At 44.2% G+C, this 25789-nt stretch overlaps 1 protein-coding gene across 1 annotated transcript in view; it reads right to left on the bottom strand.

Annotated features, from left to right (window-relative positions):
- Positions 1-11043: 11043 nt before the first annotated feature.
- LOC115200374 (substance-P receptor-like) overlaps positions 11044-25789 on the bottom strand; it is a 37409-nt gene continuing 22663 nt past the window's right edge. Inside the window, exons 3-5 of the mRNA XM_029763397.1 lie at positions 18678-18828; positions 15265-15461; positions 11044-12570 (exon numbers count right to left, since the gene is read on the bottom strand). Of these exons, the coding sequence (XP_029619257.1) occupies positions 12192-12570; positions 15265-15461; positions 18678-18828 (727 nt within the window). The 3' untranslated portion in view covers positions 11044-12191. The remainder of the gene's footprint in view (positions 12571-15264; positions 15462-18677; positions 18829-25789) is intronic.

Here is a 25789-nt window from a genome sequence, read left to right on the forward strand (position 1 = left end):
GACTTGATAAGCACATTTCTACCCCTGAACTTATTTAGGCTTGCCATAACAAAAGGGTTGAATATTTATTGACTGAAGACATTTCAGTTTTTCATTTTTTGTAAAAATTTCTAAAACCATATTTCCAATTTGATATTACTGTCACGCCCTGACCTTAGAGATCCCTTTCATTGTCTATTTGGTTAGGTCAGGATGTGACTAGGGTGGGAAATCTATTTCTTTGTTGGCCGAGTATGGTTCTCAATCAGAGGCAGCTGTCTATCATTGTCTCTGATTGGGGATCATACTTAGGCAGCCTTTTTCCACCTTTCGTTTGTGGGATCTTGTTTTTGGTACTGTGCTGTATGCCCTACTGAACGTTACGTTTCATTTTGTTTTGGTGTTCATTTAGTACATTTTAAATGTACGCCTACCACGCTGCACCTTGGTCCGATCCTTCCATCGACGAGCGTAACAATTACGGAGTGTTGTGATACAAAATCTCAACGTAATACATTTTAAATTCAGGCTGTAACACAACAAAATGTAGAAAAAGTCAAGTGGTGTGAATACTTTCTGTGACCCAACACCTCTATGTAATTTTATGTGCCAAGAATCTAGCAGGGTAGTGAATGTTAGTGGGCCAGTCCTTTAGCCATTCAGGGGGAGCTGATGTGAATTAAACAAGTGTCAACAATAGGTGAGCCAGACAGCAGCAATATACAGTGGCAAGAAAAAGTATGTGAACCCTTTGGAATTACCTGGATTTCTGCATAAATTGGTCATCAAATTTGATCTGATCTTCATCTAAGTCACAACAATAGACAAACATAGTGTGCTTAATTAAACTAACAACACACACATTATAGTATTGTATATACTGAATAAATCATTTAAACATTCACAGTGTATGTTGGAAAAAGTATGAACCCCTAGGCTAATGACTTCTCCAAAGGCTAATTGGAGTCAGGAGTCAGCTAACCTGGAGTCCAATCAATGAGACGAGATTGGAGATGTTGGTTAGAGCTGCCTTGCCCTATACAACACACTTACAAAACTTGAGTTTGCTATTCACAAGAAGCATTTCCTTATGTGAACCATGCCTTGAAGAAAAGAGATCTCAAAAGACCTAAGATTAAGAATTGTTGACTTGTATAAAGCTGGAAATGGTTACAAAAGTATCTCTAAAAGCTTTGATGTTCATCAGTCCACGGTAAGACAAATTGTCTATAAATGGAGAAAGTTCAGCACTGTTGCTACTCTCCCTAGGAGTGGCCGTCCTGCAAAGATGACTGCAAGAGCACAGTGCAGAATGCTCAATGAGGTTACGAAGGATCCTAGAGTGTCAGCTAAAGGCTTACAGAAATCTCTAGAACATGCAAACATCTCTGTTGACGAGTCTACGATATGTAAAACACTAAGAATGGTGTTCATGGGAGGACACCACTGAAGAAGCAACATCCAAGTGCAAAAGTGCACTTGGATGCTCCACAGTGCTTCTGGCAAAAATATTCTGTGGACAGATGAAACTACAGCTGAGTTGTTTGGAAGGAACACACAACACTATGTGTGGAGAAAAAAAGGCACAGCACACCAACATCAAAACCTCATCCGAATTGTAAAATATGGCGAAGGGAGCATCATGGTTTGAGGCTGCTTTGCTGCCTCAGGGCCTGGACTGCTTGCTATCATCGACGGACAAATTCATTCCCAAGTTTATCAAGACATTAGGTCAATTGAAGCTCAACAGAAGTTGGGTGATGCAACAGGATAACGACACTAAACACAGAAGTAAATCAACAACAGAATGGCTTCAACAAAAGAAAATACGCCTTCTAGAGTGGCCCAGTCATAGTCCTGACCTCAACCCACTTGAAGTCTGGGTCCTCTCCTTGTTCGGGCGGTGCTCTGTGGTCGGCGTCGCCGGTCTTCTAGCCATCGTCAATCCACTTTTCATTTTCCATTTGTTTTATCTTGTTTTTCCACACACCTGGTTTCAATTCCCTCATTTACTTGCTGTGTATTTAACCCTCTGTTCCCCCATGTCTTTGTGTGGGATTGTTAATTGTAGTGCTTGTGCACGTTCCCCGTGAGTGCATGACGGGTTATTTTTGTGCCCATTTATCTTGTTGTTCTGGATGCCGTTGGTTTTGCTTATTAAATCTCCGGTTATTACCCAGTTCTGCTCTCCTGCACCTGACTTCTCTGCCGCCAATTACGCACCCCGCTACAGGCATGACCTCAAGAGCGCAGTTCACACCAAACATCCTAAGATTATTGCTGAACTGAAACAGTTTTTTAAAGATTAATGGTCCAAAATTCCTCCTGATTGTTGTACAGGTCTGATCCGCAACTACAGAAAACGTTTAGTTGAGGTTACTGCTGCCAAAGGAGGATCAACCAGTTATTAAATCCATGGGTTCACATACTTTTCCCACCCTGCACTGTGAATGTTTACATTGTGTGTTCAATAAAGACATGAAAATGTATAATTGTGTGTTATTAGTTTAAGTAGACTGTGTTTGTCTATTGTTGTGACCTAGATGAAGATCAGATCACATTTTATGACCAGTTTATGCAGAAATCCAGGTATTTACAAAGGGTTCACATACTTTTTCTTGCCACTGTAACTTAAGTGCACATGAGTGACAGTAGAAATCCAGGTTGAATGTCAAATAAGTGTTGGCAATTAGGCTACCAATTACCTGAACTAAATCCACTGTGGGAGCTGCAGGTAACCGGCAAAATAAAGGAAACACTTGAGTAAATGAGGGATACAAAATATATTGAAAGCGGGTGCTTCCACACAGGTGTGGTTCATGAGTTAATTAAGCAATAAACATTGCATAATACTTAGGATCATAAATTAAAATGCCCAGTTGCCCATTATTTTGTCTACAATGGCTAGAAGAAGAGATCTCAGTGACTTTGAAAGAGGGGTCTCAAAAGAGGGGGTTTAAAGGGTGTGTGTGTGTGTGTGTCTGGGTCTCAGTCATCAGATCTCAACCCAATGGAATACTTATGGGAGATTCTGGACCGGCACCTGTGACAGCGTTTTCCATCATCATCGACAAAACACCAAATTATGGATTTTCTCACAGAAGAATGGTGATCCTCTCAAGCTCTGTCAGGTTGGATGGTGAGCGGCGCTGTACAATTATTTTCAAGTCTCTCCAGAGATGTTCACCGAGTTGAAGTCCGGGCTCTGGCTGGGCAACTCAAGGACATTCAGAGACTTGTCCCAAAGCCACTCCTGCATTGCTGTGGCTGTGTGCTTAGGGTCGTTGTCCTGTTGGAAGGTGAACCTTCCCCAATGTCTGAGGTCCTGAGCGCTCAGGAGCAGGTGTTCATCAAGGATCTCTCTGTACTTTGCTCTTTTCATCTTTCCGTCGACCCTGTGTTGTCTCCCAGTCCCTGCCACTGAAAAACATCCCCACAGCATGATGCTGCCACCACCATACTTCACCATAGAGATGGTGCCAGGTTTCCTCCAGATATCACGCTTGGCATTCAGTTCAAAGAGTTCAATCTTGGTTTCATCAGACCGGAGAATCTTGTTTCTCATAGTCTGCGTCCATAAAGGCGCGATTGGTGGAGTGCTGAAGAGGTGGTTGTCCTTCTGGAAGGTTCTCCATCTCCACAGAGGAACTATGGAGCTCTGTCAGTGACCATCGTGTTCTTGGTCATCTCCCTGACTAAGGCCCTTCACTCCCGATTGCTCAGTTTGGCCGGGCGGCCAGCTCTAGGAAGAGTCTTGGTGGTGCGAAACTACTTCCATTTAAGAATGATGGAGACCACTGTGTTCTTGGGGACCTTCAATGCTGCATAATTCTTTTGGGACCCTTCCCCAGATATGTGAGTCGACACAATCCGGTCTCTGAGCTCTACGGACAATTTCTTCGACCTCATGGCTTGGTTTTTGCTCTGACATGCACTTTCAACTTTGGGACCTTATATAGACAGGTGTGTGCCTTTCCAAATAATGTCCAATCAATTGAATTTACCACAGGTGAACTCCAATAAAGTTGTAGAAACATCTCAAGAATGATCAATGGAAACAGGGTACCCCTGAGCTCAAATTTGAGTATCATATGTAAATAAGGTATCTGTTTTTTTTTTTTTTTACATTTGCAAAAAATTCTAAAAACCTGTTTTTGCTTTGTCATTATGGGGTATTGTGTGTAGATTTATGAGGAAACATTTTTATTTTAATCAATTTTAGAATAAGGCTGTAACGTAACAAAACGTGGAAAACGTCAAGGGGTCTGAATACTTTCCGAATGCACTTTATTGTATAAAATAAATACAAATACATTGGGCAGCACGTGTTAACACAGCCATAGAGCAGCCTACATCCATGTATCTGCATTTTGTTGTTGTTGGTACCATGTGTATTTGCGAGCAAGAGTTTTCTTAATCTGTCTCTTGGCGTTTGTGTGAGAGAGGGAAATCTAGTGTCCTTGTATAGGTTCCCTATGCCTGCCCTTAAGACAGATGGACGTGAGATGGACCTTCTTAGACATCTACACGGTGTGACTTCCCCTTCCCTTCCCACTGAGGAAGGGTGAAGTTTACAGACGGTTAGGTCTGTAAAACCACCACCACATGCAGATGTACTACTACTGGCATGTTGTTAGATATGTTTTACCTGAGCAGAAGCAGACATGTCATTTCAGTAATAGTGAGAAAGGAAGTAGAACTATTGATGAAAAAACAACATATAAATCATATGAATAAATCCTGAGTAAGATAAGGTCAATAGTCGAACGACAGACACAGTTTTTCCCAACAAAAGAAGCCTTTATTGGTGGTTGTTGAATTTAAATGTACAGTATGTACGTCGTTTGAGTGAACCACAACAGGGGAAACCCTTATGACAATCAGAGCAGAACATCTGAAGAGAGAAATGCCATCTAACGACCCTCGGATCAAGTCCCATCTTATGCACATCAAGACGAGAGAGAGGAAGGAAGGGCGGACACTGGTACGAACATAAGAAGATCCACTTACACTGTGTGATCGCACAATAATGTATGATAATGGAGATAATGTGCTTGATAAGGGAAAGCAGCATGAGAAGCCTAGCAGGCAGGCAGACGGTGACAGTCTTGTTTACACTGAACTGTGCTGGGGTCAGAACACAATCATGGTTACATTAAGCCAGCACGAGATATGGGTCAGAATACGTACCTCAATGCAGGGATGGGATATGCCACTGTACTCAAAATTTGACCTTTGTACACACTGATACATCGAGAAGATTGAAATACTGAACATTTTCCCAGAAAACGTCCCTTTACTTCCTCATGCTAGCTAGCAGTAGCCACCGCAGCAATTTTGAAATGGCAGTGTCAGCCAATCAACTCTTTTGTTGTTCAACGCGATGTGCCATTCCATAATGGCTCCTGTGGCTACTGCTAGCTAGCATGAGGCTGAAAAGGGCCGTTTTCCAGGAAAACAAGCAGTATTTCAATCTCCTCAATGGAGCAGTGTGGATAAAGGTCATATTTGGAGTACAGTGGCATATCCCTCCCTGCATTGAGGTACGTTTTCTGAACCATATCTCATGCCGGCTCCACGGTGTGTTAATGTAACCATGATTGGTTCCGACCTCTGTGCAGCTCAGTGTAAACAAGCTTAACGGTAGTATCGGTATCTTTTGGCAAGTAACAGTCATGTAGTGGAGTAAAACAAAGTCTCAGTGGAGAGCAGCTTCTCACAATCCCCTTACTGCTCTCCTACCACCTGCCACTCACACCGACACTAATCACTGCACGGCTGCTCAGACCGCTAAAGACACACACACACTCCTTCTCTAGGGGTGATCGTTGAAGAATCTAGCTAGTGCACTCAAGTTGTCTATTGGCTATCTCTCTCTATCAGACCCCTCCTCCCTCCCGCCTCTCTCTTTGAGTGAGGTGATATGCTTCTGAGAAGAAGTGAGATTAGTGAATGAAGAAAATCTGGATTTATTTACATGAGCTGCAGATCCGTCGGGAGCCACCATGTTGGGGCCCAACGTGATAATCAATCTCAGCATGGACTCCTCTATACTCCCTCACCGCCTCCTCCCCTCTGGCAGTCTCTCTATCTCCCTCTTCTCTTTCAATCTCTTCATGCTGTCAATATCATTTTGTATCTCATTGCCTATTCTGCTCATATCTGTCAACTTCACTTCTGTCTCCTAATGCATTCGTCACCAAGGCAATTGAAGTATTGGGCTGCGGCTTGGTCGCTCTACAACCATGCAGGACTGCTCTTACAGGTTTATTCTTATATTTTCCTTGAAATAGGATGGAAACCTTTGTTATGGTCAGATGATTCTAAGACAAACTGCTTCCGGACAGCCAAGCCCCCGTCTGTGATTTGCACTCTATTCCCTTTATAGTGCCCTACTTTTGACCAGGGCACATTAGGCTCTCGTCAAAAGTAGTGCACTATGAAGGGACTAAGGTGCCATTTGGAACCTACCTTACTTACAGATAAAGTACATGGCCTATGAGTCACTCCTTTTCAGACGGGTCTACAGAGATGTGGACAGCCAGACTCTGGCCAGGCCCATGCAGATAGACTGGAGTTTAATACGCACAGACTGTCCTCTACTCTCCTTTCACAGACAGACAACAAAGGTCCAGTCCAAACACAAATATGCTTCATCTGACACAAGGCGCTTCGCTCACTGCTCCCTCTCCTCTCCCTCTTCTCTCCTCTCCTCTGTCTGGTGAGGACTCCACTGAAGGTCAGGAATTACAATGAAGTAGAGACCAGACCGTGCTGCTCCCAGAGCTAACTTGCCTGTGATGTTTTAGTAATTCCCCAACATTATTTAGCTAAAGGCGCTCTTTCTCTGCTAAGGTCTGCAGGTTTGCTTTTTGATGTTTAAACTTAATCTAAACTGAAACATTGTTAGATTATTTGTGTGAAGCCATAATATATACTACAGGGTACACTATTCCTGCCAAACTGATGGTGAATTAAAAAGTTAGCTACAATAAAAGGTAACATTTATTCATAATATTAACACAATATTGAGCTGTACCTTGAAAACAACGAACAACATAGTTACACTTTAAAAGGCAAACAAGTTCCACAAAACATCTGATAATGTAGATCATAGATAGTGGTTGAGTGTAAAATAATACTAACTTTGTAAATACCTTTGATTGTTTTACTAATGAATCCTGCAAAAAAATATATTGATAATACTGTAATAAGTACCGTTCACAATGCTGACATAATAACTCCCAACAAGAGTAAGATATACACATGAAACACATGTCTGAAATAACACATAATAACACATATGAAAGCATGAAATATCAAAGTGATACTTTAATACAGTGCAACATTCTGTTTAGAATCCTCCCCCAGCCACTAAAAAGTGTACTGCAAGAGGTATTTGGGATATAGTTGCTGATAGTAGCCAGAGGAGGAGACTCCGCTAGAGGCTGTAATATGGCACTGGCCTGTGATACATGTTGTGTTGTAACAGAGATCTTCCTCCATGGATGCTGCCTACTGGGCTAATAGTTCAGTCAGTGTAGTTGTCAGACAAAGTATCAGAAATGTTCAACAATGTCTCAGAGAAGTCAACAGCCTGACAAGAGAAATCCATTTGATAGATTAATGCAATAGAGAGATCAAAGTTGCATCATTCCATTTCTCCCTCCGACAGCTTGTAAACCCCATCCCATCAGCTGTAATAGTTGAATATTTTCAACTGCTTTCATGTGATGTCTAGCTTGACAGTTACATTCAAAACAAAATGTACAACAGCGATCAACACAGTCCTCACAAACCAAGCCATGTATAGTAGCAAACAAGCAAGTGTTTGTAACATTACAGTAGGAGGTGAACTGGTATGATTGACAATTACATTTCAAAGAAACAACAATGTTATACTGTACATAAAGAACATCCCAAACATAACTGTAATATGTACAAAGAGGTCCACACAAGAGATGAACTGCTCATTCAGCACTGTATCAGAGAGCACTGTGTGTGCGTCCCATGGCTACCTATTCCATATGGGGAATAGGGTTCCATTTGCAACGTAACTGTAACTGTGCTATACTATAAGTTGTGTGTGAGCTGCTGTCTAGCAGTACAGCTGGGACCATCAAAGCAGTAACCACTCAGGTCACTGTAGCAGAGATAAGCACATCTCATGTTGCGCTGCAGCAGCCAGGGTCCATCATGTAGATGGTAGACTCCTACATACAGGTAAGTGAAAAACACATCACACACACATGCACACACTTACAACCATCTTTTCTTTTTTACCTAACTGGGCCTCACGTTTTAATGAAACCAAACACTACCTCTGCACAGACACACCATTTTAGAATGACTCTTACAGCAAAAGAGATATCTTCTCTTTTTACCCTGTGTCTTTGCCTGTGTGCTTCTCTCTCTATGTGTGTGCAGTTGTTCTGTCTCTCTCTGTTCCGTCTCGCTCTTTTCTTGTGGGTAATTAGTGTGATTGAAGAGTGATGGCACTGATGAGGACATTCACCCAGTTGAGTAGTCAGCCTGGCGCCAGCTCTCTCCCAGCCCACAGGAACAAGGCAAACGTATTGTCTCCATCACTACAGGTATCAAAACCAACACTGTTTTCTTAAACAACCTACCATCCAACCTGGAACATTGTCAATTAACAGATGGGTTTTGAATGTGGATGATTACGCATTCAGTTGCCTGTCTTTGACAAAATCCCCACTTGAACCTGCCATGTGAAATGGAAAAACATTTTGCAGCGTTTTGAAACTGAGTGTTTGGTCTATTTTTGGTTTTAGTATTCAGTCCATATGTTGTCTGACTAACTGTAAGAGAGCAATGCCTTTTTAGCTAGACTAGTGTCTGTGCCTGGGAGAGCTTGTTTGCAGAGAATAACAGCCTACCTGGTTCCCCATGGTAAATTATTCAGTTGCAAGGCGTGTTTCATTTAGTTGCTGTCTACAGGAGTAATGGAATGTCTGGTGTATCCTGGCCGCTGTTTTACAGATTACTGGGCCCACTGAGACATGTAACTGTCAACACGCAGACACACACACACACACACACAGACACAGACACAGACACAGACACAGACACAGACACAGACACACACAGACACAGACACAGACACAGACACAGACACAGACACGCACACACACACACACAGACACAGACACAGACACAGACAGACACAGACACACACACACACACACACACACACACACACAAACAGACACAGACACAGACACACACACACAGACACGCACACACACACACACACACACACACGAATCATCCCTTTAAAATGTAAATCATTGGGTGCGTAGAATATCTACTTATCCCATTGTAATTAGATAACTATTCTTTCTGCACTGTCACTCCTCAGTTACTGTCTCTGGTAGATATATTAGATATAGTAGATTTTATTGTAGATTATATAGTAGATTTTATACTGAATACAAATATAATCGCAACATGCAACAATTTGTAAGATTTTTCTGAGTTACAGTTCATATATGAGAAAATTAGTTAATTGAAATAAATTCATTAGACCCTAATCTATGGATTTCACGTGACTGGAAATACAGATATGTATCTGTTGGTCACAGATACAGTACCTTAAAAAAATGAGCCCCACAATGGGCCTTAGCATCTCGTCACAGTATTTCTATGCATTCAAATTGCCATCGAGAAAATGCAATTGTGCTTGTTGTCCGTAGCGTATGTCTGCCCATACCATAACCCCACCGCCACCATGGGGCACTCTGTTCACAACGTTGACATCAGCAAACCGCTCACCTACACAACGCCATACACGTGGTCTGCTGTTGTGAGTCCGGTTCAACGTAATGGCAAATTCTCTAAAACAACGTTGGAGGCAGCTTATGGTAGAGAAATGAACACTCAATTCTCTGGCAACAGCTCTGGTGGACATTCCTGCAGGCCGTCAGCATGCCAATTGCACGCTCCCTCAAAACTTGAGACATCTGTGGCATTGTGTTGTGTGACAAAACTGCACATTTTAGAGTGGCCTTTTATTGTCCCCAGCACAAGGGGCACCTGTATAGTGATCATGCTGTTTAATCAGCTTCTTGATATGACACACCTGTCAGGTGGATGGATTATCTTGGCAAGGAAGAAATGCTCACTAACGGGGATGTCAATGCATTTGTGCACAAAGTTTGAGAGAAATAAGCTTTTTGTGAGTATGGAATATTTCTGGGATATTTTATTTCAGCTCATGAAACATGGGACCTACACTTTACATTCCACACTACCAATAAACTTACTCTTACAAGGCCCAGAGATATGAAGTAACAGGTGTACTTGCCCCTCTGTTACCCCTCCTGTCCCCTCTGCCCTCTAGATCATGTTGACCTAGTGTTACCAAGCTGAAACTCCACATCAAACCTGCCGGAGATCTGAGATGACTACTGTGCTCATTTTACTCTGGTCGAAGTGTGTGTGGGGGTGTGTGTGTAAGCACACCCATGCATGTGTGAGTGTGCGTCTGTCTGACGTGTGACCAACTGTGGGTGTCAGTGTGTCTGTTTGAGAATGTGTGATTGTGTGGGGATGTGTGTGCTGAACATCATACATACATATGATGTGTCATTGTTGGGTTTCAGATGGCGGGGTAGACAGGAACTGCTGTGACACATCAGGAATCATTACACACAGCTAAAATAGCTCCCTCCTGCTGGACTCAGTCTCACACAGAGGTTGCATGCCAAATGACACACTATTCCCTATTTAGTGTACTACTTTTGAACAGGGTCCATAGGACTCTGGTCAAAAGTGGCGCATTATAAAGGGAATAGGGTTCCATTTGAGACCCAGAAGTCTCATAAAGAGAGCATGGCCTCTAAGCTGCCTCCCTTCCTCTCATATCTGCATTATGCTAAGTATCCAGGCACATCTTCCCATCGCTAGTTATAAGAACTAACATCATCCCCGAAAACACAATCCATCTAGCGTTTAATGTCAATAAGAGCATGCGGTATAAGAGGAAGTCCTCACAGTGCAGTTTCTCTGCCTCTGTAATCACACCACTTTTCTCTCCTGTTGTCTTGTACACAGCTGACTAACACTGTTCAGGTTAGGGTCTGTTTGTTCAGCTCCATCCCACATTATTCCACTGAAGTCTACATGCTGACAGGCCACCAGGTAAACACACCTCAGCCACAATAATCTGTTTCAAAGTGTGTGTCCTATGGAGTGTGGGCTTGTTAAGCCTGGGCTCCACTATAGGGGCTGAAGAGATGCAACAGGAATCACATGTTTATGTTTAGGCTTATCATATGTTTCTGACAAACTGAGAAACCACTATACTGTGAGGACTGACTGTGCTTCCAGCACGGGGGCAGCAATCAAACATTAATGCACCATTCAGAAGTACGGGTGGTAATATGAACTCATACACCACTGTGTGTGTGTGGTGAGTGGGTCCTTAGAAGCAAATGTCAATTGCTAGATAAGTATTGGATACATTCTGATAGTTGAAGGTGTGTTGATGGTGTGAAGGTTATCGGGTTCAGTTAGTGCTATGTCCTGTATTAACTTTGTTCTGTATTGACCCAGCCTTGTCCTGTATTGACCCAATCTTATCCTGTATTGACCCAGTCTTGTCCTGTATTGACCCAGTCTTGTCCTGTATTGACCCAGTCTTGTCCTGTATTGACCCAATCTTATCCTGTATTGACCCAGTCTTGTCCTGTATTGACCCAGTCTTGTCCTGTATTGACCCAATCTTATCCTGTATTGACCCAATCTTATCCTGTATTGACCCAGTCTTGTCCTGTATTGACCTAGTCTTGTCCTGTATTGACCCAATCTTGTCCTTTATTTACCCAGTCCTGTCCTGTATTGACCCAGTCTTGTTACCCAGTCATGAACCCAGCCCTTACAGTATCTCTCTGGGCTATAGCAGGTACCAGGCAGTGTGCTCTAGATATGCCTTATTGCCTTAGTTTGAACCAAGGACCACTGGATAAGCACACTGCCCTCTGAAGGGGAACCAACCAAGCCTCAGCCACAGGCGGTAGACTTGATGCCCAACATTCAAAGAAAGGACATTATGTAAATGGTCAAAGACAAACATGGATGGAATATATGTGCACACGCATGCATGCACACACATACACACACACACAGCCCCCATTGGCAGGTATAGTGAGATGGAGTGTTTAGCAGTGCCTGATTCTCCTCTCCCCTCTCTACTCAGGCAGGTTGTTGCTAGAGTAGAAGCTGGAGGTCTCCGACACATTCTTGGAGACGCTGCGGGACGAGGAGCCGTTAGAGGTCAGATCCAGAGAGGAGCGCCTGGGTGCCGCTACCGCACACAACCCCCCTCCCCCTCCGCCAACCCCCCGCGCCTCGGACCCACACCCGGCCTCAGATAGGGCCCCAAACCTGGGAGGCTCCAGGTCGTCGGCCACATGCAGCACGGTGGACACGTTGGTCTCCATGCGGCTGGCTTTGTACATACTGGCCTGGGTCTGCAGGTAACGTGTAGACTTGAGCTCCAGACCCTCATAGGAGCCGGCGGGGACACAGGGACAGCAGCTGAAGGCCTGCTTGAAGCCAGCTCGGAACCTAGGGAAGGACAGAGAGACAGACGGACAGACGGACAGACAGACAGACAGACAGACAGACAGACAGACAGACAGACAGACAGACAGACAGACAGACAGACAGACAGACAGACAGACAGACAGACAGACATGTTCAAAAAAGGGGAAAGTAAAAAGGCTGAAGACAGACGAAGAGGCAAGAATTTGTTGGAAAATGAGTGTAGAGGCAGATGTGGTTATGAATGTTAAAACTTCAAATGGATATTGCTGTGGAAAGAAGAGTACTGCATAATGTTTCATGACTTAGACCCTAACAGTTCTCTAGCAGTGCAACTAACTCTCACATTTTCATTTTGTCTTGTAACGACACTCAGTCATAACCGAGTATGAACTAGGCATCCTTCAGAGACATATTTCTAAGACTTTTCAGACATTTTTCGGACACCAGCTTGTTATTCTGATAACCAATTGAAAGTTGGCTCTTCATAAAACTTTACCACCACAGTGAATTATGCTGTGTTCGTAACCAAGTCGAAAGTGGGAATTTACCACCATAAAGTTAGATAGAGGACTCTAGATAGATAACACCCATTTTGGCATGGACATGAGGGCTTACAGAATTTAAAAGTAGTTAACTAGGTGGGCCTTCATTTGGGTGAAGGAAGGATCACATGATTCCATCTGGGTATCAGCCAATTAATTATACTCGTGAGCAAACATTCCATAAATGTAGGTGGTAGTACTTCGGCAACCTGGGCTTTAAACCTGTTCAAACAACACACTCTAGCTGGCAGTATGCACCCTTTCAGTTTGTTTGCCAACTCATATAGGTAGTACAAAAATGTAATTGACTACTTGAAAATGAAGATGGCCTCAATGGCGCTGCACGTGCGCTCACAGATACCATAATAGGACATGTATAAAGATGATATTGCTATGCTTCTATATGTTTACAACATACCACTGGGAAAAATCTATTGAACGGCCCTCTAACTGTCACGCCTTGATATGTTTCACCTGTTCTTGTGCTGGTCTCCACCCCCCTCCAGGTGTCGCCCGTCTTCCCAATTATCCCCTGGGTACTTATACCCGTCTGTGCCAGTTCATTTTGTTTGTTCATACCTACCAGCGTTTTTCCCTTGCGCCTGTCTGTGCTTTAGTGCCTTTTTTCTGGTTTCCCGGTTTTGACCATTCCTGCCTGCCCTGAGCCTGCCTGTCGTCCTGTACCTTTGCCCCACTACTCTGGATTACTGACCTCTGCCTGTCCTGACCCTGAGCCCGCCTGCTGTTCCGGTGCCTTATACCCAATCTGGATTATATATCCCTGCCAGCTATGACCTGTCGTTTGCCTGCCCCTGTTTAAAGAATAAACTTTCATTTCTTCAACACTGTCTGCACCTGGGTCATGCCTTAAAACATGATACTAACTGGTAATTACTAGTGAGAAACTTCTCTATCCTCCTTGAGCTCTGACTTCTCCCAAATGGTGACCTCTGACGTCACCTACTAAGGAAATTACCTTGATAACAACATTTTCAGCATTTAACTACGAAACAGTATTTTAAAAAAGCTATTTATTAATATGGTTTTTGAAGACCATCATTTCTTTACGAGCCTGATAGCTGTACTTTTAGTTTATGGTTGACACAGCTTGTTGGCTATTAGCTAATCGGATGTTTCTCAGCAAGTGCATGTGAATGCATCCAATTGGTATTTACAACTTCACAACTGGTAAATTCCCACCTCCCACTTGGAGCTCAAGGATGATAGACAAGTTTCCTGCTAGTAATTACCAGTTGTAGGGCCGTTCAAATGTATTTTTTCCAGTCATATGTGGTAAACATATAGAATGATAGAGATCATCTTTATATATGTTCCATTATGGTGTCTGTGAACGCACGGGCAGTGCCATTGAGACCATCTCCATTTTGAAGTAGTCCATTTTGTTCTACTTCTATTAGTTGGCTAAAAAGGTACATACTGCCATCTAGAGTGTATTGTTTGAACATGTATAAAGCCATGGTTGGTGATTTCCTGCTACCTACACTTATGGAATGTTTGCTCACAAGTAGAATTTATTGGCGGATCCCTCCTGATGAACCGGATGGAATCATGTGATCCTTCCTTCACCCATAAGAAGTCCCACCCAGCTGACTACTTTAAAATGGTGAAGCCCTCAATGACAGTGTCCATACCATCTAACTATATGGTGGTAAATTCACACTTCTCACTTGGTTACAAATGCAATATTAGCCATCTGTTTTTCCAAAACAATTTAAAAATCATTAAAAAACAAACTCATAGAGGTTTTACTATTATGTGCCATACCCAGGATGTCAACAAGTCATATGAGAGCAAGTGGTTGTTTTTCATGCAGGAATTCAAAGTATTTTTCATTTTGCCTTCACCACAGTGGTAAAAGTTATGAATAATACGTGCTGAACAGTCCATAACTTATAAATAATGCAATGAATAATCTATGTACATAATAAAAACAGGTGTTAAAGAGAATGATAAACAATTGTGTGTGTGTGTGTGTGTGTGTGTGTGTGTGTGTGTGTGTGTGTGTGTGTGTGTGTGTGTGTAGTGTAGTGTACCTGCTTGTGTGTGCGCGTGCGTACCTGTGTGTGTGTGTGTGTGTGTGTGTGTGTGCGCATGTGTAGTGTGTGTAGTGTAGTGTAGTGTAGTGTAGTGTAGTGTAGTGTAGTGTACCTACCTGTCGTTGAGACAGCAGTAGATGATAGGGTTGTACATGGTGGAGCTCATGGCCAGCCACATGACAGCCAGGTACACCTGTTGGATATAGAGTGTCTCAAACAGCAGGGGGAAGAACAGGTGGAGCAGGAAGTACACGTGGTAGGGCAGCCAGCAGAGAGAAAACGTACACACCACCACGATCATCATCTTCACCACCTAACACAGACAGAGACACAGATACCACAAAGGGTTGGGCTCAATTCATCCATTCCACAGATATTCTATTTCATTAGTTGTAAATGTAATTCTGTGTTCAATTCAGTCATTCAGAAAGGGGACAAGACAGCAGAAAGAAAGTGGAAGACGGTGTATGTTAGAGGAATAAGAAACAATCAGACATGTAGCTGTCAGTTGGGAAATGATGAGAGGAGTAGAGAGAGCTTGAAGCTCAGGGTGTCGTCGTGTTTATTTCATGAGTCATGAAGGAAGAAGTAAACATTGGCAAACTTTCAACTCCTCCCTCTGTTTTTCTGGCTTGACCTGAAGTTGATGCAGCAGAGTTGTTTAGGAAGCGTTCCAAATGGAACCATGTTCCCTTTATAGTGCTATCCCAGGAAGAATTCCTGGAAGCATTCCTGGAAGCAAGTACCAATGGTGGGTAGTGTATGGGGCTTTGGTGACAAAACGGATGGCACTGTGATAGACTGCATTCAGTTTGTTGAGTAGAGTGTTGGAGGCTATTTTATAGATGTACGCTCTCGTTGGTTGGCCCTCGCTTCATACTCGTCGCCAAACCCACTGGCTACAGGTTATCTACAAGTCTCTGCTAGGTAAAGCCCCGCCTTATCTCAGCTCACTGGTCACCATATCAGCACCCACTCGTAGCACGCGCTCCAGCAGGTATATCTCACTGGTCACCCCCAAAGCCAATTCCTCCTTTGGTCATCTTTCCTTCCAGTTCTCTGCTGCCAATGACTGCAACGAACTGCAAAAATCTCTGAAGCTGGAGACTCATGTCATTCACTAGCTTTAAGCACCAGCTGTCAGAGCAGCTCACAGTTCACTGCACCTGTACATAGCCCATCTGTAAACACCCCATCTATCTACCTACCCCATACTGTATTTATTTATTTATTTATTTATCTTGCTCCTTTGCACCCCAGTATCTCTACTTGCCTCATTCATCTTCTGCACATCTACCATTCCTGTGTTTAATTGCTATACTGTAATTACTTCACCACCATGGCCTATTTATTGCCTTAACTTACCTCATTTGTACTCACTGTATATAGAATTTTTGTTTTCTTTTGTTCTACTGTATTATTGACTGTATGTTTTGTTTTTTCCACGTGTAACTCTGTGTTGTATGTGTCGAATTGCTATGCTTTATCTTGGCCAGGTCGCAGTTGCAAATGAGAACTTGTTCTCAACTAGCCTACCTGGTTAAATAAAGGTGAAATAAAATAAATAAGAGCCTGGAACCTCAAAAAAACTAATAACATTCCGGTTGGTTTTTCTTTGGATTTTCATCAACCATATCAATTATGTTACAGTCTCATACATTATTTTAACATTTCTACAATCCTCAAAGTGTTTTCTATCCAATGCTACCAATTATATGCATATCCTGGCTTCTGGGCCTGAGTAACAGGCAGTTTACTTTGGACACGTCAGTCAGGCGGAAATTCAGGAAAATAGACCCTAGCTCTTAACCAAACATATCTGCTAACTATGTGTCTATAATGAATGTCTCAGTCAGAGAGAGCTCTAGCATGTGGTACACAGGTGTTTCCTCACTACCTAGAAGTCAAAGTAGAGATAAACATCGAAGCATAGAGCTAGCCCCACAAACCCCAGATACTGATACTAAATTCCCTAGGGTCTCATTGATGTACAGTTGCTGGCAGAGCATGTAAATCGTATTGGTCACATACACATGGTTAGCAGATGTTATTGCAAGTATAGCGAAATGCAAGTATAGCGAAATGCTTGTGCTTCTAGTTCCGACAGTGCAGCAATAACCGCAGCCAATGTGAGTAAAACATTTAAAAGTGTTAACCCTCGCAAGGCTGCCGGCTCAGACGGTATCCCTAGCCGCGTCCTCAGAGCATGCACAGACCAGCTGGCTGGTGTGTTTACAGAGATATTCAATCAATCCCTATCCCAGTCTGCTGTTTGCACATGCTTCAAGAGGGCCACCACTGTTCCTGTTCCCAAGAAAGCTAAGGTAACTGGCTGTGATGGCTGTTTAACAGTCTGATGGCCTTGAGATAGAAGCTGTTTTTCAGTCTCTCGGTCCCAGCTTTGATGGACCTGTACTGACCTTGCCTTCTGGATAGTAGCGGGGTGAACAGGCAGTGGCTTGGGTGGTTGTTGTCCTTGATGATCTTTTTGGCCTTCATGTGACATCGGGGGCTGTAGGTGTCCTGGAGGGCAGGTAGTTTGCCCCCAGTGATACGTTGTGCAGACCGCACCACCCTCTGGAGAGACTTGCGGTTGTGGGCATCTGTAAAAGTTTGTGAGGGTTTTAGGTGACAACCCAAATTTCTTCAGCCTCCTGAGGTTGAAGAGGTGCTGTTGCGCCTTCTTCACCACACTGTCTGTGTGGATGGACCATTTCAGTTTGTCCGTGATGTGCACGCAGAGGAAATTAAAACTTTCCACCTTCTCCATTGCTGTCCCATTGATGTGGATAGGGGGGTGCTCCCTGTGCTGTTTCCTGAAGTCCACGATCATCTCCTTTTTTTGTTGACGTTGAGTGAGAGGTTATTTTCCTGACACACTCCGAGTGCCCTCTCCTCTTCCCTGTAGGCTGTCGCAACGTTGTTGGTAATCAAGCCTACTACTGTTGTGTCATCTGCAAACTTGATGATTGAGTTGGAGGCGTGCATGGCCATGGGTGAACAGGGAGTATAGGAGGGGGCTGAGCACGCATCCATGTGGGGCCCCAGTGTTGAGGATCAGCGAAGTGGAGATGTTGTTTCCAACCTTCACCACCTGGGGGGTGGCCCGTCAGGAAGTCCAGGACCCAATTGCATTGGGCGGGGTTGAGACTCAGGGCCTCAAGCATAATGATGAGCTTAGAGGATACTATGGTGTTGAATGCTGAGCTATAGTCAATGAACAGCATTCTTACATAGGTATTCCTCTTGTCCAGATGGGATAGGGCAGTGTGCAGTGTGATGGCGATTGCATCGTCTGTGGACCTATTGGGGCGGTAAGCAAACTGAAGTGGGTCTAGGGTGACAGGTAAGGTGGAGGTGATATGATCCTTGACTAGTCTCTCAAAACACTGTACTGAATGATGTCACAGTCTGCTTCTTAACAAAGCCCCACAGTACATCTTTACCCTACAAAACTCATAATTGGAACCTTGCATTTGGCTATGAGCATGTACACCCAGGCTTATAGTATCTTTATACTGTACTGTACCTTGCGTTTGGCAGTGAGCTGCTCTTTGTAGCGGTCAGAGGAGTCTCCAGGTATGTTACTGGCCCAGAGGGTGAGGCCCACCACCAGGTAGGCACAGCCCATCACCAGCAGAGGCAGGAAGTAGATCAGCACAGTCACACATACGTAATACCTACATGACAGGAAGGGAAAGACAAGATCAGCATGCAGTACTGTCACATTTTACCAACAGGACAGAGGAAGAAGACCTGCACAGTGCCAAAAGGACAGGCCAGGGGAGACAGGCCAGGGGAGACAGGCCAGGGGAGACAGGCCAGGGGAGACAGGCCAGGGGAGACAGGCCAGGGGAGACAGGCCAGGGGAGAGGAAGGCAGACACTGAAGACAGACGTGAATGATGACATACAGTCTAAAGCAGAGATCAGGCAGGTGTGTGGGTTCCGATGGGATACAGATGGGGTAACTGTATCTTTATGTAAGGTGTAACAATAATACAATATAAATAAAGGCTTCCTTTAGGAAGCAAATACATCTAATGCAAATATTCTGTGCTCATTTTTAGATATTTAAATGGAAAAGGAACGAACCCCAGTCCATTATGCATCATACCAGCTGTATTTCTATATTTTGAAAGTTATATATACTGCTCAAAAAATAAAGGGAACACTTAAACAACACAATGTAACTCCAAGTCAATCACACTTCTGTGAAATCAAACTGTCCACTTAGGAAGCAACACTGATTGACAATAAATGTCACATGCTGTTGTGCAAATGGAATAGACAACAGGTGGAAATTATAGGCAATTAGCAAGACACCCCCAATAAAGGAGTGGTTCTGCAGGTGGTAACCACAGACCACTTCTCAGTTCCTATGCTTCCTGGCTGATGTTTTGGTCACTTTTGAATGCTGGCGATGCTTTCACTCTAGTGGTAGCATGAGACGGAGTCTACAACCCACACAAGTGGCTCAGGTAGTGCAGCTCATCCAGGATGGCACATCAATGCGAGCTGTGGCAAGAAGGTTTGCTGTGTTTGTCAGCGTAGTGTCCAGAGTATGGAGGCGCTACCAGGAGACAGGCCAGTACATCAGGAGATGTGGAAGAGGCCGTAGGAGGGCAACAACCCAGCAGCAGGACCGCTACCTCCGCCTTTGTGCAAGGAGGAGTAGGAGGAGCACTGCCAGAGCCCTGCAAAATGACCTCCAGCAGGCCACAAATGTGCATGTGTCTGCTCAAACGGTCAGAAACAGACTCCATGAGGGTGATATGAGGCCCCGACGTCCACAGGTGGGGGTTGTGCTTACAGCCCAACACTGTGCAGGACGTTTGGCATTTGCTAGAGAACACCAAGATTGGCAAATTCGCCACTGGCGCCCTGTGCTCTTCCCAGATGAAAGCAGGTTCACACTGAGCACATGTGACAGACGTGACAGAGTCTGGAGACGCCGTGGAGAACGTTCTGCTGCCTGCAACATCCTCCAGCATGACCGGTTTGGCGGTGGGTCAGTCATGGTGTGGGGTGGCATTTCTTTGAGGGGCCGCACAGCCCTCCATGTGCTCGCCAGAGGTAGCCTGACTGCCATTAGGTACCGAGATGAGATCCTCAGACCCCTTGTGAGACCATATGCTGGTGCGGTTGGCCCTGGGTTCCTCCTAATGTAAGACAATGCTAGACCTCATGTGGCTGGAGTGTGTCAGCAGTTCCTGTAAGAGGAAGGCATTGATGCTATGGACTGGCCCGCCCGTTCCCCAGACCTGAATCCAATTGAGCACATCTGGGACATCATGTCTCGCTCCATCCACCAACGCCACGTTGTACCACAGATTGTCCAGGAGTTGGCGGATTCTTTAGTCCAGGTCTGGGAGGAGAGCCCTCAGGAGACCATCCGCCACCTCATCAGGAGCATGCCCAGGCGTTGTAGGGAGGTCATACAGGCACGTGGAGGCCACACCCACTACTGAGCCTCATTTTGACTTGTTTTAAGGACATTACATCAAAGTTGGATCAGCCTGTAGTGTGGTTTTCCACTTTAATTTTGAGTGTGACTCCAAATCCAGACCTCCATGGGTTGATAAATTGGATTTCCATTGATTATTTTTGTGTGATTTTGTTGTCAGCACATTCAACTATGTAAAGAAAAAAGTATTTAATAAGATTATTTCATTCATTCAGATCTAGGATGTGCTATTTTAGTGTTCCCTTCATTTTTTTGAGCAGTGTATATTGAAAACTTGATTGCTGACATGCAAAACATTTTGGGACCATATCAACAATGGACTAATTAAAGAAATACTTAAAGATTTTTGTTGGTTGGAATTGTCCAATAATATGTTAAATATGAGTGTGTGTGTGTGTGTGTGCTTGTTCATGTGGAGAGGGGACACCGCTCATCTCCAGTGAACTTCCATTTAATTCGCTGCACACTGCACGGCTGAGACTCACAGGCCATTTCCTTGGTAATTAACTACAATTATGATAATCAGATAGAACGCCAAGGAGGACAGAGACACATCAACCTTCAGGCCCTCATACAGTACCTGCCTACTGAGCCAAATGCAGATCAAACATGGCCCACACAGCACACGAGGCATATGAAATGAGCTCAAAGAGAGAGAAGCTGTAATTCAACCAATTGACTATGAGGCTGAACTTTTTCATGCACCTTTATCCTCCAAAATGTTTTTGTTTTCCAAAAACCTCTGTTGTACCTTTTTGTTCTCCAGGGATGCATGCAGTGTTTTTGTTTTTAAGGGACTGTGGAAAGCATCTGTTTGTGTTTGCTGAGGAATCCAATATTGGAGGCATTCACAGCCTATTTGGAGTGATTACAATTGTGAAATGTTAGGGAATTGCATGAGAGAGTACAGGCAGTACATTGGTAATGGCTGGGCTCCTGTAAAGACTTCCACTGACTTTGTTGTCTGGGATGTGTGAAATTGGTTGTCACAGTTTACCACTTTCTGTTTGTAAATAACACACTAGGAGGGAGCAACTAATTACATTAGATGGAGAACAGGTAGGCAGCACTTGTATTTCATTTATATTTTTCAGATAGTCCTGTTTCATTTGACCACACGTCAAACAGAGGGAAAAAGAAGCCAATAACAAACAACATTGTCATCTTTTCATCCCTCTCTCCCTCCCTCTCTCTCTCCATCTCTCCCTCTCTCCCTCTCCCTATCCCTCTCTCTCTCCCTCCTTCTCTCTCTCCCTCCCTCTCTCTCTCCATTTCTCCCTCTCTCCCTCTCCCTATCCCTCTCTCTCTCCCTCCTTCTCTCTCTCTCTCCATATCTCCCTCTCCCTCTCTCCCTATCCCTCCCTCCCTCTCTCTTTCTCTCTCTCCCTCTCTCCCTTTCTCTCTCAACATGAAAGAATGTGCCTGTGTTCCAAATCTCAACCTATTCCCCATATAGTGCACTACTTTTGGTAAAATGTCAAATGTAGTACACTACATAGGGAATACGATACCACGTGGGACACATTCGGACAGCCATGTAAGTATGGACACGTAAATATAACGTGTATATCAAGCCAGGTTTTCTATTCTCACCCTGCCAGCATCCCAGAGTCGCCTCTTCACTGTTGACATTGAGACTGGTGTTTTGCGGGTACTATTTAATGAAGCTGCCAGTTGAGGAATTGTGAGGCATCTGTTTCTCAAACTAGACACTAATGTACTTGTCCTCTTGCTCAGTTGTGCACCGGGGCCTCCCACTCCTCTTTCTATTCTAGTTAGAGCCAGTTTGCGCTGTTCTGTGAAGGGAGTAGTACGCAGCATTGTATGATATCTTCAGTTTCTTTTAAAATGATAAACTTGGATTAGCTAACCCAACGTGCCATTGGAACACAGGAGTGATGGTTGCTGATAATGGGCCTCTGTAGGCCATTAAAAAATCAGTCGTTTCCAGCTACAATAGTCATTTACAACATTAACAATGTCTACACTGTATTTATGATCAATTTGATGTTATTTTAATGCACAAAATATGTGCTTTTCTTTCAAAAACAAGGACATTTCTATGTGACCCCAAACATTTGAACGGTAGTGTATATTCTGGTTAGAAACTAGTGTCCGTCTCAAGAACTGTCAGTACTTCCAGATGAGACTTGTGTGGATATTTGAGGCAATTTACAAAAATCATTGTGGCGTTTAGTATACACACTCGGAATATGCAATGAGCCAGGCAGCTGTCTGCCTCCTGCTTGCCCTCTCCTCTCCTCCCACCTGCCCTGTGCCTCCTGCTCTCTGATCTGGCAGAAAACAAAAGAGAGTGTCTGGGAGCCTTCAAGTGTCTAGAAAAACATCCCTCCTCTGATGGATGGGGACTTGGAGGAATTGGAGGCTGTACTCTGTCACCAAACTGTCACACGACTGATATAAATAAAAACCCTGTCAGAGGAAGTCAAACTGGGGCAGAATAATATCCAGTGCATTAAATAGCCCATCCAGTAATATTCACCATGTACTTACTGCTCATAACTTTTCTGGCTTCACTTACTGCCTGAGTATGCAGCTGAGCCCTAGCCTGGATCTCAGTGTCTGTTGACTTCCTGCCTGAGTGTCCAGACAAGCCCTAGCCTGGATCTCGGTGTCTGTTGACTTCCTGCCTGAGTGTCCAGCCAAGCCCTAGCCTGCATCTAAGTGTTTGTTGACTTCCTGCCTGAGTGTCCAGCCAAGCCCTAGCCTACATCTAAGTGTTTGTTGACTTCCTGCCTGAGTGTCCAGCCAAGCCCTAGCCTGCATCTCAGTGTCTGTTGACTTCCTGCCTGAGTGTCCAGCCAAGCCCTAGCCCGCATCTCTGTGTGTGTTGACTTCCTGCCTGAGTGTCCAGCCAAGCCCTAGCCTGCATCTCAGTGTCTGTTGACTTCCTGCCTGAGTGTCCAGCCAAGGCCTAGCCTGCATCTCAGTGTCTGTTGACTTCCTGCCTGAGTGTCCAGCCAAGGCCTAGCCTGCATCTCAGTGTCTGTTGACTTCCTGCCTGAGTTTCCAGCCAAGCCCTAGCCTGCATCTCAGTGTCTGGGTTCTGTTGTCTGGGTTGCTGTTGTAGTTCTTTTGACTTTTCTGGGAAAAGAGAATGTGACCTGGGTGTCTGCAGAGGGAGATGAACGTAGTGGCTGAGGTAACATGACACCCTGCACAACACTGCTGGCTTACTCATCACAGACAAGCTCTTAAGGTACTCAATTTAGGGGAAGGGGGGGGGGACAGAGAGTACGGGGTGTGCTTGAATGGGATGGTCTCTGTGTGCGTCAATTTGTGTCTCTTTTTCTCTCTCTATTACTCCCTGTCCGTAGCTTTCTATTTCCCTCTCTCTCTCTTTCACTGTGTGTGTGTGAGAGTCAATGTGTGTCTAAATCTCTCTCTCTTTATGTGTGAATTTACGTAGGTCTGTGCGCAGCTGTTTGTGTTCGCTATAAATCGGCCACACACGCAGACGTGTGTGTAAGAGTCTGGCGTACTTGTCTGTGTGTGTGATCATACTTTCAGGAACTGAAACTGCGGTTAGTTTGTGACGACGCTAATTATACCCCCCCGTGTGGCCTTGCTCCCTAATCCCTGCTGGCTGAGAGGGGGCCACAACGACGGTGGCAGAGAGGCAGGAACAGCACACACACACACACACACAGACTGGGACTGGAAGATCTGACCAGGGGTTAGCCATAATTAGATATCAATTACAGCAGCAGGCAGGCTGGCTGAATTACAACCACACCAAGGCTCTGCTCACTTAGCCAGATGTGTCAGTGATTACAGTTTCATTAAAAAAGTAATGAGTGCCGCAGCAATTCTGACATGAACATTGTCATCATCCTATTCATTACAAATGATTGCAATGTGGGAGGGTGGGAGCCTGGACAGCCAGGCTGAATGACAATGGCATTTGGAGACAAAGAAAGCAGCTCCTAAAACACTGGGGTGTTGATGTGCTGAGAGCGGAGGGACTGCTGTGATCAGACCCGAGCTGGGCAATCTGTGTTTATCAGCCTGCTGGATGGCGGGAGGTAATGACTGCAAACAAACAAATACATTAAGGGCCACAGGTATGGGGAGCACTTTCCAGATGTGAGAGTAAATGGACCTTACACGTACTAGAATCATCCCTTGTTTTCGTAACCCAAGACAAAAACAGCTCCAGGAGGTTCTCTCTCTCTCTCTCTCTGTGTGTGTCTCTCTGTCTTTCTCTCACTCTCTCTCTCTCTCTGTGTGTGTGTCTCTCTGTCTCTCTCTCTGTATCTCTCCTTCTCTGTCGCTGTCTCTCGATGTGTCTCTCTCTCTCTTTCTGTCCCTCTGTCTCTGTCAATTCAATTCAATTCAAGGGCTTTATTACATGGGAAACACATGTTAACATTACCAAAGCAAGTGAAGTAGATAATAAACAAAAGTGAAATAAACAAAAATATACAGTTAACATTACACTCACAGAAGTTACAAAAGAAAAAATACATTTCAAATGTCATATCATGTATATATATATATATATATACAGTGTTGTAAAGATGTGCAAATAGTGAAAGTACAAAAGGGAAAATAAATATACATAAATATGGGTTGTATTTACAATGGTGGTTGTTCTTCACTGGTTGCCCTTTTCTTGTGGCAACAGGTCACAAATCTGGTTGCTGTGATGGCACACTGTGGTATTTCACCCAGTAGATATGCGAGTTTATCAAAATTTGGTTTGTTTTCAAATTCTTTGTTCATCTGTATAATCTGAGGGAAATATGTGTCTCTAATATTGTCATACATTTGGCAGGAGGTTAGGAAGTACAGCTCAGTTTCCACCTCATTTTGTGGGCAGTGTGCACATAGCATGTCTTCTCTTGAGAGCCAGGTCTGCCTACGGCGGCCTTTCTCAATAGCAAGGCTATGCACACTGAGTCTGTACATAGTCAAAGCTTTCCTTAAATTTCGGTCAGTCACAGTGGTCAGGTGTTCTGCTACTGTGTACTCTCTGTTTAGGGCCAAATAGCATTCTAGTTTGCTCAGTTTTATTGTTATTTCTTTCCAATATGTCAAGTAATTATCTTTTTGTTTTCTCATGATTTGGTTGGGTCTAATTGTGTTGCTTGTCTGGGGCTCTGTGGGGTCTGTTTGTGTTTGTGAACAGAGCCCCAGGACCAGCTAGCTTAG

This window comes from Salmo trutta, chromosome 9 (genome assembly GCF_901001165.1).
Source record: "Salmo trutta chromosome 9, fSalTru1.1, whole genome shotgun sequence".
NCBI classification, from domain to species: Eukaryota; Metazoa; Chordata; class Actinopteri; order Salmoniformes; family Salmonidae; genus Salmo; species Salmo trutta.